The 15,963-nt window shown below is 43.9% G+C and overlaps 1 protein-coding gene across 2 annotated transcripts in view; it reads left to right on the forward strand.

The window, feature by feature from the left end:
* The window catches only part of FHOD3 (formin homology 2 domain containing 3), a 478,616-nt gene that overhangs the window by 423,433 nt on the left and 39,220 nt on the right, over positions 1 to 15,963 (forward strand). For both annotated transcript variants that reach the window (XM_063076795.1, XM_063076796.1), the window contains one exon: positions 9,519 to 9,677. In XM_063076795.1, the coding sequence (XP_062932865.1) occupies positions 9,519 to 9,677 (159 nt within the window). The remainder of the gene's footprint in view (positions 1 to 9,518; positions 9,678 to 15,963) is intronic.

Below are 15,963 nucleotides of genomic sequence, written 5' to 3' on the forward strand. Positions count from 1 at the left end.
AGAAATCTGACATTTAGTATAGTATTCTTTGTGCCATGTTCTAGGTGTAAGCTACCTGGATAAGAGACCTTTATTAGCTAACATGGATACCAGCTTGCTAACATTAGGCAAAGTAGCTTTCAAAGAACCAGATAATGCAGGGGAAAAGACAAAAAGGTTAACCAAGCAATGTCAGCATAGCCCAATAGCTGATGTTGCCGTTAACTAGAGGAAAGTGGACTTGCTGACTTACCTAACACAGTGAGTATGTTTATTTAACCTTACCTTTATTGGTTATGGTTGATAGTAGTAGTTTGAACTTCAGCTGTAACTACCCAATGCTTTCATGAAGGCAATAATCCAAGTAACATTTCTTTGGGTAATTCCCTGGATGAGGCAGCATACTGCAATTATCTAGATGTTTCCCAATAGCCATATATTTAGCATTTTATAAATATTACACACACATCTAGATTTCTTATTTTTCATAAATGTTTGAGAATCCTGTACACATTGCTGTTGTGGTATTGTTAACAGAGACGTTATATCCACTTTTAATGTTATATCTGCTTTTAATGTTATAGCCACTTTTATAAATGGGAAACACTGTACCTGAAATTATTGGGCATCAAAGGTAAAGTCATAGTTAATGAACACTGGAAAAGAAACTGCAAGATACTGGATCACAAATTTTATTTCTAATTCACCCATTAATAGAGCTTCCTTTACATATCTGAAAGAACTGGTTTTTCAAAAACGCTTGTAATTCTGGGTATATTCCAGTTTTAAAACAGGTTTAAGATGACTATAGTGTCTTCTCAGGAACTGGGGGTATGAGAAAGCAGTTTATAAGGTACAACTTAGAGTAAGCATGCAAGAGCTTATTATCATGAATTAATTCTAACTCCATGTATTGCACCATCCGTTTATCATCCTTTTGGGAGAGTATAAAGCTGCCTGAGTCAGGCTCCCCGCCCTGCCAGCTGGGCACCAATTCTGAATCAAAAAATATGTGCAGCATCCTCAGGACAAGAGTGCCCTTCAAACAAGGAGCCAAGTGACAGAGTTAGTGCCCGTCACTGCTGTGTGACGCTGAAAAGCCAGCTGGGGGAGCTGTAATCGGTCAACTTCCTCTTAAAACACGTGCTGGGGTTCTTTAAACTATTAGCTGCACTTCGCTGGTCGGTGTTTACCCCAGTGTCTATTTCTGCCCTATCTCAGTGAGGATGTGAATCTAAATCATTTCCAGCCTCAGGAATCACCCTCAAGTCAGAATTAGAGCTTTCCCATTTATAAATCCAAAGTGCTAGGATCAGATATAAAAAACCATACCCAATCAGACCTGACCTTCAGTTGAAAGTAGACCCAGCTTTTGTCCTTTCTAGAAGATAACACCTAGGAAAGTGGTGCTGGACACCCATTCTTGGTGTATCTGCGTCCTTACTTTTCCAGGACTGGCGACTCATGGTGCTGAGCTGTCCGCCTGGCCCCCTCCAATTCTTCCAATCAGCCTGGCATTTGGGAACTGACTGGCCAGGATTTAGGCAGCAGTCTGTGGTTGCCAGGAATTACCCACGACCTGACTCACTGACACCGCCCTCTCACCCTCTGATCTCATTGGCCAGCCCCCTCCTCCTCCTCCTCCTCCTCCTCCTCCTCTTCCTCCTTCTGTGTACTCATTTGGCTGGCTGTGTCTCTAGGCTTCTTGTGGGTGCTGATCTCCTTTGGAGGATGCTCAGGAGAGGCTGCCCCTTGACTCGGGGTTGGGAGGAATAAATGAGAGTAACCGTCTGGCGGTGGAAGCACTTCAAACTTCAGTCTTACAAAGAAAATGGCAAGATTAAAAGTTTCCTTGTGAAAACCCAAAAGGAGTGGTTACCTCCCTCCTTCTCTTGGTCCAACTGAGGCTGATTCGATCGGTGATAAGGTTCTAGCTTCTGTTCTCTTAGTAGTCCAAAGCTCCATTCTTGTCTAAAGCGGATAGTGACCTCTTACAATACTGCATTGACTAGTTAATGGACAAATGTTTAACTAGTTTTTATAAAGTGGGAGCCTCAGAAAAGTAATATATTGAAAGGTTTACCAAACTGATTCCAGAATGTTCTACAATGAAACCCATGAATCCATCCATACCTTTGTTTTTTGGGATAGGAAATGTGAGCAGGAGCCAATTTACAAAATGTTATAAAAGGTGAGAATGCAAATTAGAATTAAAACATATCATATAGGAGAGTCAAATTTGTTTTGTATTTGTTACCAGTACAGAGATATAAGCACTTTCATTTCTGTTTCTAATCTCTGACTATGATTTTCATAAAACACATCTGTAAACAGCCACTTCCGAATTCTGGCTTATGAGAAGTTTTTCATTAAATACAATAGAGCACAACAAAAATAAAATGAAATAGACTTCACAAGATAGCACAGAACAAAGGGAATTGGTTTTCGTTTTCATCAGAAAGCTAACACCAGACCAGTGTTATAGGGCACAACTGTTACTATCCAAGTCACCCCAAAACAAAGATTCATGAGCCAAATCCAAGGCAGGGGTGGCCACTTACTGAAAGTAAGACCAGAAAGATGTGCTCTTTGGTTTCCTTTCAAAACAGTTTCTGGAGCTGGATCCACTTTTCTCTCTCAGCAGGATATATATAGCTTTTTAATAAGATGACTTTTATTATGTTTTGTGGAGGAAGACAGAAATCCTGTGCTAAATTTCATCATGTTATGTTTCTACTGCTGGTCTAAGATGTGGTGAATCACACAGGAGATAGTTAAAGTGACCCCAAAGAAAGATGTCAGGGCAGAAAGCTCCTGGGAGCAATGGGAAGGACCCTCCGGGGCTTGACATCATCCTGAGGAACACCAGGAAAGAGGCCTTCCATCTCCTGTGCCTAATCATGGGGAGCAAAATCTTTCCTGCTTCCAAAGGGCAGCTTCTAGGTCCCAAGTTATAGCCAGACCGAGACAGGCGTGGAGTGGAACAGGAGACCAGAAGGAAGAGCTCTCTGGGTTTCCCCTATGTGGACCTGATGCTGTCTTACTCCCTTGGGATCATTAGGTTCACCATGGGAAAGGGGCTCCAGGATGAATTTGGAGAAATTTGTTTAGCTTTATTTACCCTGAAGTTTCTAAGTATATCAGAAACAATTAACAGCAACTTTTAAAGAAAATTTGGAGATAATTTAATTGTTCGGAGGATAAGCCTCACCTGAGTTATTTTTAAAAGCTCCTTAGGGACTCTAAAGTATAACCAAGATTGTGAACCACTGATCTAAAGTGAAAAACGAGGCACCAGAGGAGCATTGCATGATGCTTGTTGATGCCCTGACCCATTTGATTTTTCTGAGAAGAGATAAAAATCTTCCTACCCTGCATTCAAGTTTAGAACACAGGGAATAAGTTATTTTACTTGACATCTCCAAAAACCTGAATTCTACCTGGAAATTCCAAGCACAACTTTGGGACTTAAGCTGGGTGATCATACAGCCTCGTGTGCCCAGGACAGTCCTGGTGTTTGCCTGTTGTGCCAACATTATTATTAAGAGCACGCCCTTCCTCTCTCAGAAGCCTCCGGGTTAGGTAATAGATAAACTAAATCAACACAGGAAGTCTCTTTAACAGTTGGTCTCTGCTCTAGAAGACTCAAAGGGCAAATAGAGCAATTAATACTTTTTTTCCTTAACAATAAGATGGGCCTATTCTGGCAAGAGATTTCATTCCTGACTAAAGGCTTTTCATACTTCATTTAGACTTAGGTTCTTGGGTTTCATTTTTTTGTTTGTTTTGGGTTTTTTTTGCCTTAATACTTTCCTGTGTATCTCACAGTCTCCCTCATTGCAAGACTTTAGGAAAATTCCACAGTTGTCACATCTTTGTGACATCTGTATCATTGCATCCTTGTTAACTGTCACTTTCTCAACAGACAGTTTCGAAAATACCCTGTGGCATCACTCTTTTGGCAGTGAGCAGGGAGTGAGGACGAATGATTTACCATTTCTAGAACTTCGGTCTTGCTGAGCCAGACCCAGGGTCTCCGACAGTGATGCTGAGAAGCATTGGCAGAGGTCGGTCGCCTTTCATGGACTTGCTCTCAAACTTAGCAGTATTCTCCAAGACTGAAGGAGTTCTCTTACTAAATCCTATCCTTAGCCCAGTTTATATTTTCGATCACAACACTTTCTGGGGTAGCAAAATCTGTGTTTTGAATATCCATTTTTTAAATATTACATCCTCTATTTCTAGTAAAATTACTCATTAAAAATTCAAAGGGATGATTCTTTGTAGTAACATGTCAGGAAACATTAAGGTTAGTGACTGCAATTTACTATTTAAATTTTTCTTTCCACCATTTCTTAACTGTTGCCTGAATCTACACCCTTCCCTTTTCCAAAACTGAATGACCGTGAGGAAGAGTTAAGGTCATTTCCTTTCTCTAAGATATTAACCAGGTTGTGGTCCCTTTTGCATGGTTGTCATCCTCCCCCAGTAACCATTCAGAATCAAGTCTGAGTCTTTTCTTACAGATTCTAGAATAGTTGTTCTTGGAAGCAATAATTTGTTCTATCCCCAAAATTGACTTTTGCATCTTCTCCCTGTGAGGTGTTTTATCATCCTCTGTGTCAAGGATTGCTTGTCCTATCAAGGGTCCACCTGGGTGGCCTTGTGACCCTGCACTTTTCATTTCCAGCTGAACCTAAGTACCTGGCTTTAGCTGTTCTAGAAGATACTCCCGTATTGTATGTGACTCTCTGCTGCTTGGAGTGGCTGAATTTGCAGGGCCTGCTAGATCTAGAGAGTGGAACCCCAGTGCACATAGCCGACCACCAGCTGAATCTGGGCCTGCAGAGAGTGGTCACAGCCCTTCTCCTGAGCCTTGGCAGCCGCTAGTTAGGTCAGCTACCTCCTCTGTGCTTCTCAGCAATCCTATAACTCTTTTGGCCTTGGGTCCCGTCTATGTGAAGCTTCATCCTAGAGGGGCTCACCTCTGTCTTCCTGGAATCTGGACCCTTGCCCCCTTGGCCAGCTTGAGAAAGGAACTGAATTGCCTTAATGACCTCCTTCTACCCCTTCTCTCTAAGAGCTCTCTGCTCTCTTGGCCAGCCTCTTTCCACAGAGGATAACCTCTATTTCTCACCCATCTTGGCTGTCCACATCGTTGCCCCCTCTGCCTGCAGTGTTCTTGGCCAAATCAAAAACAAAAACAAACAGAAGCCCTACATGGCATCTGAGCCTGAAGCATTTCTCCAGAGACTGTCTTTCCTCTTTTGGGGAAGGGCTGCTGTGGGCATGTTGGAGGCTCCCCGGTCGTTGGAGCTTCGAAGGAAGAACTCTGCTGTTAAAGAGATTGGCTTAACTCGGCTTTCTGGAACTAAAACAGCCTGGCTTCTTCCCAGGTTGCCCCTCCCCCCTTAAAGAATCAAGCCCTCTTTTCCCTTGAACACTTCTGGACATATTTGGGAAAGTAGCATGTTCAGAGGTAGCCCTGCAGCCCTTCCTCCCACACTGCCTCACACCCACCCTTTGGCTGACTTGCCCAGCGACACTGTTGTTCCTTCCACTTCCAGCCAGCCCCCAGTCTAGCATCCTGTGCCTGCAGCTAGGCCCACAGGCACCTAAATCTAACGTCTCTTCCTCCTTGATAGTTCTTGGAACTTGCTGAGGAAGAGGGCAGAGGTTTGACTGATTGACTTTTATCCAAGAATTGAGACAGAAACTAATTTCCTGATGCCCTAGAGCTGACCATTGGTGTCGGGGGCATCCCAGCAATCCACAGGTATGCACATTTTGTTAGTCCCCGTGGAAATATTCCGACTGGAGGACTAGGCACCTAACAGTCACTTAGGAAATACCTGTTTAAGGAAATGGGGTATGTATCCAAGAGGGGCAATAAATAAATATGGGAAGACACACAGCCGAAAAGAGAAGAGACTGTCAGAGGACTGAGCTTTTCCCCAGCCTCTTCTGCTTCGGCGCAGCGTTTGGCATCATGGACCATTGTTGATGGTGTCTTTTAGACCCCAGTCATCAAGGGGGAGATGTACGCAGTCAGCTGGGGGTCTCCTGGGGTGTGGTGTACTCCCGCCGTGCTGACCTGGGCCATTCCCACACAAGCTTGTGGTCCTGCTTTCTCCTGGCCTTTTCTCTTCCTAAGAAGGAAGATGACAGTCAATCTAGTCTGTCATAATGTTCCCTCATAATGTTGGTTTGTTTGACTTAAAGTTATATTTTTTGGTTCCATATTAGAAATTGATCTTTCATGCTAGATTCTGGATTTCTAATCTTGGTGTCTTTGTCGGAATGCCCTGGACCGTTGAATAAGAGCTTTTTCTGTACTCTTAATTCTATTCTGTTCTATCATCTCAGCTATTCTAGTGCCTGTGCTACACACTTCATCAGTTTTATAGTAAGTTTTTAATAGGATTGGGTAGATATATATGTATAACTCTACTTTTTAGGAATATTGTTGACTTTTTTATACATACATTCTTTCATTTTAATTTTAGAAAATTTTTTCTAATTCCCAAAACAAATCTTACTGGTATTTTGATAGAATTCCTCTAAATAAATGTATTAGACGTGAGATAATAGCATATTTATGACATTAAGATTTCCTATCCAGGAAGATGACGTCCTTCATTTATTCAAGTCTTCTTTTATTACTCTCAAGAAAATATTGTCATTTTCTTCAGGTAGAAGATATTTCAGGAGGTTTTGAGTTTTGTTTCCTTATTTGGAGGTTGTCTTGGGGTGGGGGGTATTGTCTCGAATAAAATGCAAAACAAAACAACACAACTTCCTGCCTAGAAGCACTGCTGCCTCTCCTCTTCCCGAGCCTGTTCCACCTCTGCCCCGCCACATCTCACCCCCTCTTTCTAGATGCCATCAAAGGGGCATTTGTATTTCCTAACCCCCTTCCCAAGGACCACTCTTCCTTCTCTGACTGTGTAGGTGAGGGGTTAGAGGCCAGTACTGCCCAGGGAACCCCTGCTGCTGCTGCCTCCCTACGCAGCTTCATTCCTTATGCTCATGAGATGTCTGCTGCTGCACCTGCGGGCCTCGTGTCTACATTTTAGATAGGAAGAAGGGGCAAGGGCAAAGGCAAGGCCTGCTAGGTCTCTCTCTTTTTAGTCAGGAAAACAAAAGCCAGAACCAAGTCACAGGACCAGCTTTAGCTACTAGAGGTCCAGGGAGGTAATTGATTTAACTGACATATTGTCAGCCTGAAAAAATTCAGGTCCCTGTTGGTGAGTTGGGAAGAGAAGATGGATTTGGGGTAAGCGCCGCCACACCTCAGTGCTGGCATTGCTTGTTGTAACATCTTTCTTAATTGCCTGTGTTTGGTATTGTGTCTAACCTTTCTCCGTCTTAGCATTCCACACACAACATAGTATTTCCAATTCAATTGAAAAGCTAAATTGAGAATTTTGGGGGCTCCTGATAAGTTTCTTTAACTCTGTAAAAGGTGAAGCTTGCCCTGAACACTGGGGATGCATCTACTCTGTGTGTCCCTGGGGCCCACTGTTCAAAGCTGATGACCACACCTGTGGGAATTGCCCCTCCTGGCCACCAGGCCCCAAAACAGCTGGGATGCTTTCAGTTGTTTTCTTCATGGAGAAATTTGAGTTTATTCCCAAATGTGTAATTTAAAGATCTAAGATTGAATTTTAGCAATTAGATTTGGAAGGACCCAGGAGGACTTAAGTAGAATGTAAGCCCATTTCTCCTCAATGACTCTCCATCCCTGGTGTTGCAGCAGGCCAGCTTCTCCAGATGGCTCAGCTGCTCCCAGGCCCAGCCAGGTTCCCTGCTTCAGAGGAGAGGGTGAGGCCTCAGCATGGAAGACCGAATGGTGAGCAGTGGTCAGCTGCTCGGCGGGGCCTGCCTGCAGAGCATGATTGGAACCCCTCTTCTGGGTGGTGACCCTATCAAACCTCCTGCCTATCCCTGGCAGTTCCCAACAACCTAGACAAAGCCACTTTCTATCTCCAGCCCTGGGATAGATCCTAGACATTCTTTAGGGCCCAGCTCAAGGGTCAGCTCTTCCAGACCCTGACCCCCTCCACCACCAGGTGAGTTAGTCACCCCACTGTTGAGCCCCCTCGCATAGTGAGCACACCCCATCACCGTGCTGAATTCATCTTTTCCTTCAGGAGAGTCACTGTGCCTCATTTATGTTTCTCACCCTAGGCTTATTACATGAATCAAAATTGTTATCCTCCCACATGTGTTGGCCTCAGGGGAAACCTGAGCAAGAACAGGGAGCTTGCTGAGCCAGGTCCCCTCCCACTTGCCCCCCATTGCCACCTGCACTTAACTTCCTGAGGGCTGAAGGGGAAAGCAGGAGGCCTTGTTGTCACAAGCTCTGAGCAGTGACAAGTATTGGCTTAGCATCTCACACACTATCGTAGTTTGCTGTTATAATAAAGTATCAGACCAGTGGCTTGAACAATGGAAATTTACTTCTCAGAGTTGTGGAGGCTGGGAAGTCCAAGATCAAGGTAGCAGCCAATTTGGTTCCTGTTGAGGACTCTGTTCTTCTCTTGCAGATGGCTGCCTTCTTGCTGTGTCCTCATGTGGAGGAGAAAGATAGCCAGCTCTCTGGTCTCTTCTTATAATCCTATTATGAGGACCCCACCCTCATGACCTCCTCTAAACCTAATTACCTCCAAAGGCTCCACTTCCAAATACCATCACATTAGGTAGGGCTTCAACATACGAACTTTAAGGGGACACAAACATTCAGTCTGTAACACATACTTACTGAGTTCTCATCATGTGCTAATCCTGGGCTGGCTACAGGAAGCCACACATGAGGGCTCTATGAGGATGCCAGGACACTGCTGTCCCCTGTCCCCCTCCTCAGCCTCTATGCCTATTGGTCCCTTATTCATCTTCACTAGCACACACCCTTTTTTCCTTCTTCTTTGGGAGGCCTCAGTAGGCCACTGCACAGATGTCTAAGTACGGCAGGAAAGATGGAGGTGCTCTAGGATAAGGGCATGGGATGTTTGACTGGTGAAGAGGGTCCTTGAGATGATGCCGCTGGAATCTGGAGGGGCTGACAGGACAGCAATGCTGGATTCTTTTCATCAGTCCTGTTCCTTGGCATGTGTACCAACTGTCTCTGGGCACACACCATATTTGCTAAGGCCAACCAAGATACATTCCAACACCTCGAGGCCCACAGGAAAGGAACACTAAAAAGTTTTAGCTTTGTTTTCACTGCTTCTATGGAAAAAAACAAGTTTTTTTCTTGCAAAAATCACATTTTTCCCAATTGAAGGAAAATCATTTTTATTTTGTAATGTGTCTTGTCTGACTCTTGAAGTTCCATTGCTGACCCAAGCTTGGAGGCTTCTCAGAGCTAATCCCTGATCTCTTTCTTCTGTGCTGAGCAGTAGCCAGTCTTTCCCTGAGCTGAATCAGGGCCATTAGTTTTCATCTCTAAATAAGTATGAGTTTGCTGTTAATAATGAAACACAGAAAGGACCCATGATGATGCATTAATCATGGATTCTCCTTGTTTTATCATGAAGAAAACTGCTGCAGATGGGAAAAGGCAGGAGATCATTGTTTTGGATTCCAAGAGGAGCAATGCTATCAATATTGGTCTGACGGTGCTGCCCCCTCCAAGAACAATTAAGATTGCCATTTTGAATTTTGATGAATATGCCTTAAACAAAGAAGGAATTGAGGTAAGAGAAGCTCTCTCAAGCATCGTCTGTGTTCTAAAACATGTCTCGTATGTAAAGCATTACTGTGTTTGATATGACTTTCTTTGCAGGGTGGCTTGCCATTTCCTGTCCTCAACCAGATTCTGAATAATGTTAATAATTCTTACACTTTTCTAACTCCTGGGGGAAGCTTCACTTTGCCTATGAAGTCCAGAGATCCTCACTGTCTGGTTCTTTACTGACCTCCCTGTGACCACATTCTGCCTATGTCAAAATGGAAGAAGACATTCACACCCTCCTTGGGATGCTGCCAGTGTCTTCTTTCATGTCATTTCAAACCAAACACTTCCAAGAGTAGGGTTTTTAATACATGCTCACATCTATGTAAAGGACTTTTTCTCTCTTCACACCTGGTGGAGTATATAGAGATATGTTTCAGCTGAGCTGGAAAACACAAGCCAAGGGAAGCATTAATGTTTGTTGGTCTGTATGTCAACAGTGGAGAGAGATTGGGTGACATGGCTATAGGTGGCCCAGCTGGAGCAATGGGTCACCAGCTGTGCCAGGGTTTGTGTTCTTCCCCAAGGCCACATGCTCCCTTTACCATGGGCTGGTGCCACTTTGTAGCAGGTTACATATTTTATTCTAATAATGGAAAAGGTGTGAGTGGAGCCAGTGACCCAAACCACAGATTCCTACAGAAGGGCAGTATAGCCTGGGGGCCCACTGGGTCAGTGTGGGGATCCGGGGACACTACTTTGGGGCACTGGGTGGCACCCAACTCATCTGCCTGTTGGCAGGGAGCCCCAGATTTCTCTAAAGCCTCTCTGAGATTGGAGTTTATTCATGCATAGTCTTATTTGCAAGACTTGAACATAGAGAGAGCCGACGAAGCCTGACTCCAGAGTGGGAGAGCAAGCCTTGGACAGAAAATCCAGAGGAAATGAAGGGCTCAGGCCAGGCCACTGTGCCAGACTCAGCCACAGCCCTGGGTGTCAGGGGAGTGGTCAACACACATGCAGAGGGGTCTGAACTGGCCAGGTGTGCCTTTTTGCTTTGGAAAGAAGAGACCTCCACAGGGAAAACTTCCTAGGGGCCTGTACTGGGTGGAATAGTGTCCTTCCAAAATCCATGCCCACCCTGAATATGACCTTATTTGGAAACAGGGTCTTATAGATTTAATCAAGTTAAGCTGAGATCATACTGGATTAGCATGGTTCCTAAATACAGTCAGTGACTGGTATCCTGACATGAAGAGGGAAGTTTGAACACAGACACAGAAAGGAGAATGCCATTTGAAGACAGAACACTCAGGAAGACGCACAGAACTGAATGCCCTGTGAAAGTGGAGGCAGAGACTAGAGTGACGTGTTTACAAGCCACAGAATGCCAAGGACTGTGGACAACCACCAGAAGCTATGAAGACGCAAGGAAGAATCCTTCCCTGGAGCCTTCAGAGAGAGCATGGCCCAGCCGACACCTTGATTTTAGGCTTGTACCTTCTAGAACTGAGAGACAGCCAATCTCTGTTGTTTTAAGTCACTCAGTTTGTGGTACTTTGTAATGGCAGCCTTAGGAAACCCATACAAAGCCCAGGCAGGTCTACTCTGAGAACCCTCCCTATTCCAGGAGCAGGTAACAGAGAGAAATGCATCTCCTTCCTGGCTGGAGAGGAAGGTGCATCCTGAGCCCTGGGGTCGGGCCAGGCAGCACAGCAGTTTGGCATCTCCAGGCAGGCAGCCAGGCAGTAAGGGCTTGCGGCAGGCCATGGCAAGCTGACAGCAGGCAGATACAAGAGAGACATTGAGGCAGCTGCCAGACTGCAGGAAGGGGCAGTCCAGACCTCCATGTGAGGCAGCCTGCTGTAGGACCCCCCCAGAGGAGCAAGGAAGGAGAGCTCAGTGGCCTGCTGCTATGTGAACCTGGACGAACCAAGTGCAAGTGTCCTTTATCCTGGAGAAGCAACGCAGTGGGCCCAGCGCACTCAGGCCAGCCTGTTTGCTTAACAAGGTCCTTTGGAGACTGCAAAAGCTGCGGTTTCATACACAGAGAGGCTTCAAGGACAGCCGGAGCCAGCCTGATTGAAGGAAAAGATGACAACTTCCCCTTTTAAAAATACTTCCCCTCCTTGTCATGAGAACTTGAAAGTCCATCAGGAAAGATTGATTTCTCTGGGTTTTGCCTTTGTTCTTTCTTGAAATGTAACTCTGGGGGGATGGGGGGTGAGTTTCAGATACGTTACGTTACTTACATTTTAGAATGAACCAAATTATTCTTTTTCCCTTTCTGACTGGTTTCCAGTTGAGCACCCTTTTGATCCAGGAAGGAATAAATAGCAACAGTAATTCTGATGGATATAGGTATAGCCATACAGAGCTAAATCTGATTTTCAGTTTTTTTACTGTTGGCCAGGCACCAGGTAGGTGCTTTACACAAGTGCACATCACAGCTTAGGAAGTATAAACTATTATGCTCTCCATCTTAAAGATGAAGACAGTGAATCCTAACATTAATTAATCTGTGCCCAAGCTCACTAGCCAGTGAGAGATGGAGCTGGAATATACATGCTAGAGCCTGTGTCTAGCATGCATGCCACGGGCCTTGGGGACAGCTGGCCCAGGAGGGGTACCCTGGGCCTGGATTCCTGTGCCACAGAGAATAAGAGGGAATCTGAATGGCGAGTGAGACGTGCATGAGGCCATGTGGTCCACTTCATAGTGCTGCCTACGGGTTCCCACCCGGGAACAATCTGAATTGTTGGACACACAGCCACAGAAAACATGGGAAAACCCTTCCTGAGATTTTATTGTGTCATGAATTCTCAGTAAATTCATAGTCACAACATTCGGAGTTATGACATTTTTATCAGTTTTCATCTAAAACAGGGTTTCTCAGCCTTGACACTGTTGACATTTGGGGCTAGACAATTCTTTGTGGAGACTTCCTGTGCATTGTAGGATGTTCTGCCGCATCCTTGCCTCCACCTACTAGATTCCAGTAGCACCTACCTTCCTTCACAACCCCAAATATCTTCAGACATTCTTGAATGTCCCCTGGCAACAAAATCACCGCAATTGAGAACCCCTGATCTAAAGGCTGCCTGTGTGAATCCAGAGACTATATCCCTGAGTGACTCTCAGTCATGGCTGAGAAGACTATAGTAGAAACAGCCCTCTGGGGAATGTGGAATCCAGGACACCCTCAGCCATCACCTACCATCTCTGGCCATTGATTTCAGGGACCTGGGGGTGCAGATGGTTTAGATCCATGTGTTGAGCCAGTACCCAGAGATTATTCTCAAGGCTTGCTGTTCAAGACCTAAATCAGGACTGAGAAGAGATGGCAGCTTCTCAGAAAAGATCTTTGCTAATAAGATTTCCAGCTTGCACCCAAAGGGCCATTAGCCAAACTGTCTGCTTCTTGGATGCGGGCACTATAGCACCACCACTTAATCGGGCCCTTTGAAAGCTCTGTGTATCTAAATGTAATTAGGATGTATTAAATGACATCCTGTGGCTGTGCTTAGCAAACTGATGGTATGTATCTGGGTTTGTCATGAAAACCTGAGAGAGTAGTTAACTTAGTTAAGGATGTTGTTTTTTGTAAGAGCATTAAATTTTAGAAAATTATTTTGGGGCCATTTCTAAGTACTATTAATGATATTTTCCCAAGTAAAATGACATCACATTATCACAGAAGAAAGTATGAAGCATTTTCCTTTTTTTTTTTAATTGCTTTTCTAATTTTTAAAGTCTGTGTATGCTCAGAGGGTAGCACAATTGAATGGTCCCCAATGACGTTTAACTTGGTGCAGTTTGGCTGCCAGGCCTGTCAGCATCCTAGAAACAAATTTCATTGGCCACACATACAAAAACAACAGCATCTTTTAAAGTAGTATATGTTTCACAAGGCCTGTCTGTAGGTGTCCAGTGGCACTGGACACACAGATGATCCTGAATGTGGAGATCACAGAGATCATGGTTGGCTCAGACTGGGTGCCTCAGCTGTGCCATTCGTTTTGCATTTTTGGTTGAGTCCCAGTGAACTATGAAGCTGGTGCTAGAAAACCAGGAGGAGCCCCTAGGTTGCTCTCTAGCTCTGCCTTGGTTGGCCCAACCTAGGTTCAGGCAAGTCATTTCATCTGTAAGTTTAATACAATAATTTTTACACCCCTGTGCCTCAGTGAGAATGAAAGATACTATCAAGATGCTTTAAGAAGTTAAAAAAATAAAAATTGCTGCATGAAAATAAGTACATGGACAGAAAGCCATTTTCTCATGAGAATATGCAAATTGTATTCAAACTAGGCACAGCCCTAAGTGTGCTGCAGCTTTCTGCTGTTGTCACCAAAATCCTTGTGGAAGATTCTTATCCAAAGCTGTAGCCAGGGCTCTGTTCAAATCTTACAAAGCAAAATAATTACTCATTATGGTGTTATCTGCAGGTGAATGAAACAGCCAAACCCGATAGCATTTGGGTCCATAAAAAAGGAGATTTCTGCATTTTTCTCAGAAATGTGGCTTTCAGATGCAGAAGTGAGTGCACTTAGAGCAGTACCAGGGGGACATTGTCTTAGAGAAAGCTAAAAACCCCTGAGGTTGTCATGTGTCGGTTTTGTTTGATGTCTGCTTTCCTGTGAAACTAAGTGGTAATGATAAAATCATCAGTAAATCTGTGGACACGGTAGAAGAGCAAGTTAAAGATCCACCTTGTACTCATCCCACTATCATCTGCTCACGGAAAGAAAGGGCCATCAGCTCATAGGAGGTGGCTTTGACCTGCTGTTCCCTGGCCTATGGCTATTTTTATTGTCAGTTATGTGCAAAAAAAAAAAGTAAACTGGCAGATGGCAACCTCATAAATCTTCAACAGTGAACAAATGGTTTAAGTTACTCGGAGGTGAAAAACAAAAGTAAGAGTGATTACTTTCTCGAAGGAACAAAGCAACAAAAATCATCACGGGAAAGTGCCTTCTGAAGGTTATAAAAAGCATTGACAGTTTTTTGTTTTGGAATTCTTGTCATGCCTAAAACAGTTTCAGCATTAAGGAAATTAAAATATAAATTTTAGTTAGGTTTTTGTTTTGAAAACTAGTTGAGTTCAAATCACGGATGTTTTTAAAGAAGTGGCATCTGCCTGAATTGCTTTGGTTATTTTTTAGTCCCAGCTGTGTAGACGGGGGTGTGGGGGCATGAGCCAGGTGGTGGGCAGGAAGAAGCACGGTCACTAAATATCTTCCCTGATGCCCAGATTCCACCCACATAGCCTCAGTAGAACCATGATGAAGAGAAAGTTGTGTAAGGGGAGGTATCTGAGGGTCTCACCATGCTGACTGCAGCACAGAATTCACATGTCTTCAATGCAGTTTTGCATCACTAGCTTCTGATAGAATACTGAGACAGCCCTGCCTGTTAACACTGTCATCAATCCCAGGGCTACTCGTACCCACCCAGACACATCCTGATGCACAATCGTGTAAACATCTGCATGTTTGGTGACTATGGTGTCAAATGTCTAGTTTCTTATTTTGTTATTTGTTTTTAAGCAAATATAGACTAGAGTTGGCTTTTTTTTTTTTTTTTTTTTGGTGTACAGCTCTAAGTTTTAAAATGTGCAAAAAGATTGCCTTTTCAACAAGTGGTGCTGGGAAAACTGGATATCCATATGCAGAAGAATGAAACTAGATATGCATTTCTCACCAGACACTAAAACCAACTCAAAATGGATTAAAGACATAGGTATAAGACCTGAAACTGTAAAGTTACTAAGGGAAAATATAGGTGAAACACTTCAGCAGTTAGGTCAGGGCACAGGCTTTATGAACATGAGCCCAAAAGCACAAGCAGCAAAAGAAAAAATAAACAAATGGTACTATATCAAACTAAAAAGTTTCTGCACAGCAAAAGGAACAGTCAACAGAGTGAAAAGACAACCTACAGAGTGGGAGAAAATTTTTGCCAACTATGCATTCAACAAGGGACTAATATCGTAGAACTCAGGCAATTATACAGTTAAAAAAATAAATGACCCAATTAAAAAATGGGCAAAGGAGCTGAATAGACATTTTTCAGAGGAAGACATACAAATGGCCAACGGATACATGAAAAAATGCACAACATCACTAGTCATCAGGGAAATGCAAATTAAAACCACATTGAGATACCACCTCACTCCAGTTAGACTGGCTATGATCAAAAAGACTGTGAATAACATGCTGGTGAGGATGTGGAGAGAAGGGAACACTACTGCACTGTTGGTGGGAATGTAAATTAGTACAACCACTTTAGAAAACAATTTGGAGGTTTCT

This window comes from Cynocephalus volans, chromosome 13 (assembly GCF_027409185.1).
Source record: "Cynocephalus volans isolate mCynVol1 chromosome 13, mCynVol1.pri, whole genome shotgun sequence".
NCBI classification, from domain to species: Eukaryota; Metazoa; Chordata; class Mammalia; order Dermoptera; family Cynocephalidae; genus Cynocephalus; species Cynocephalus volans.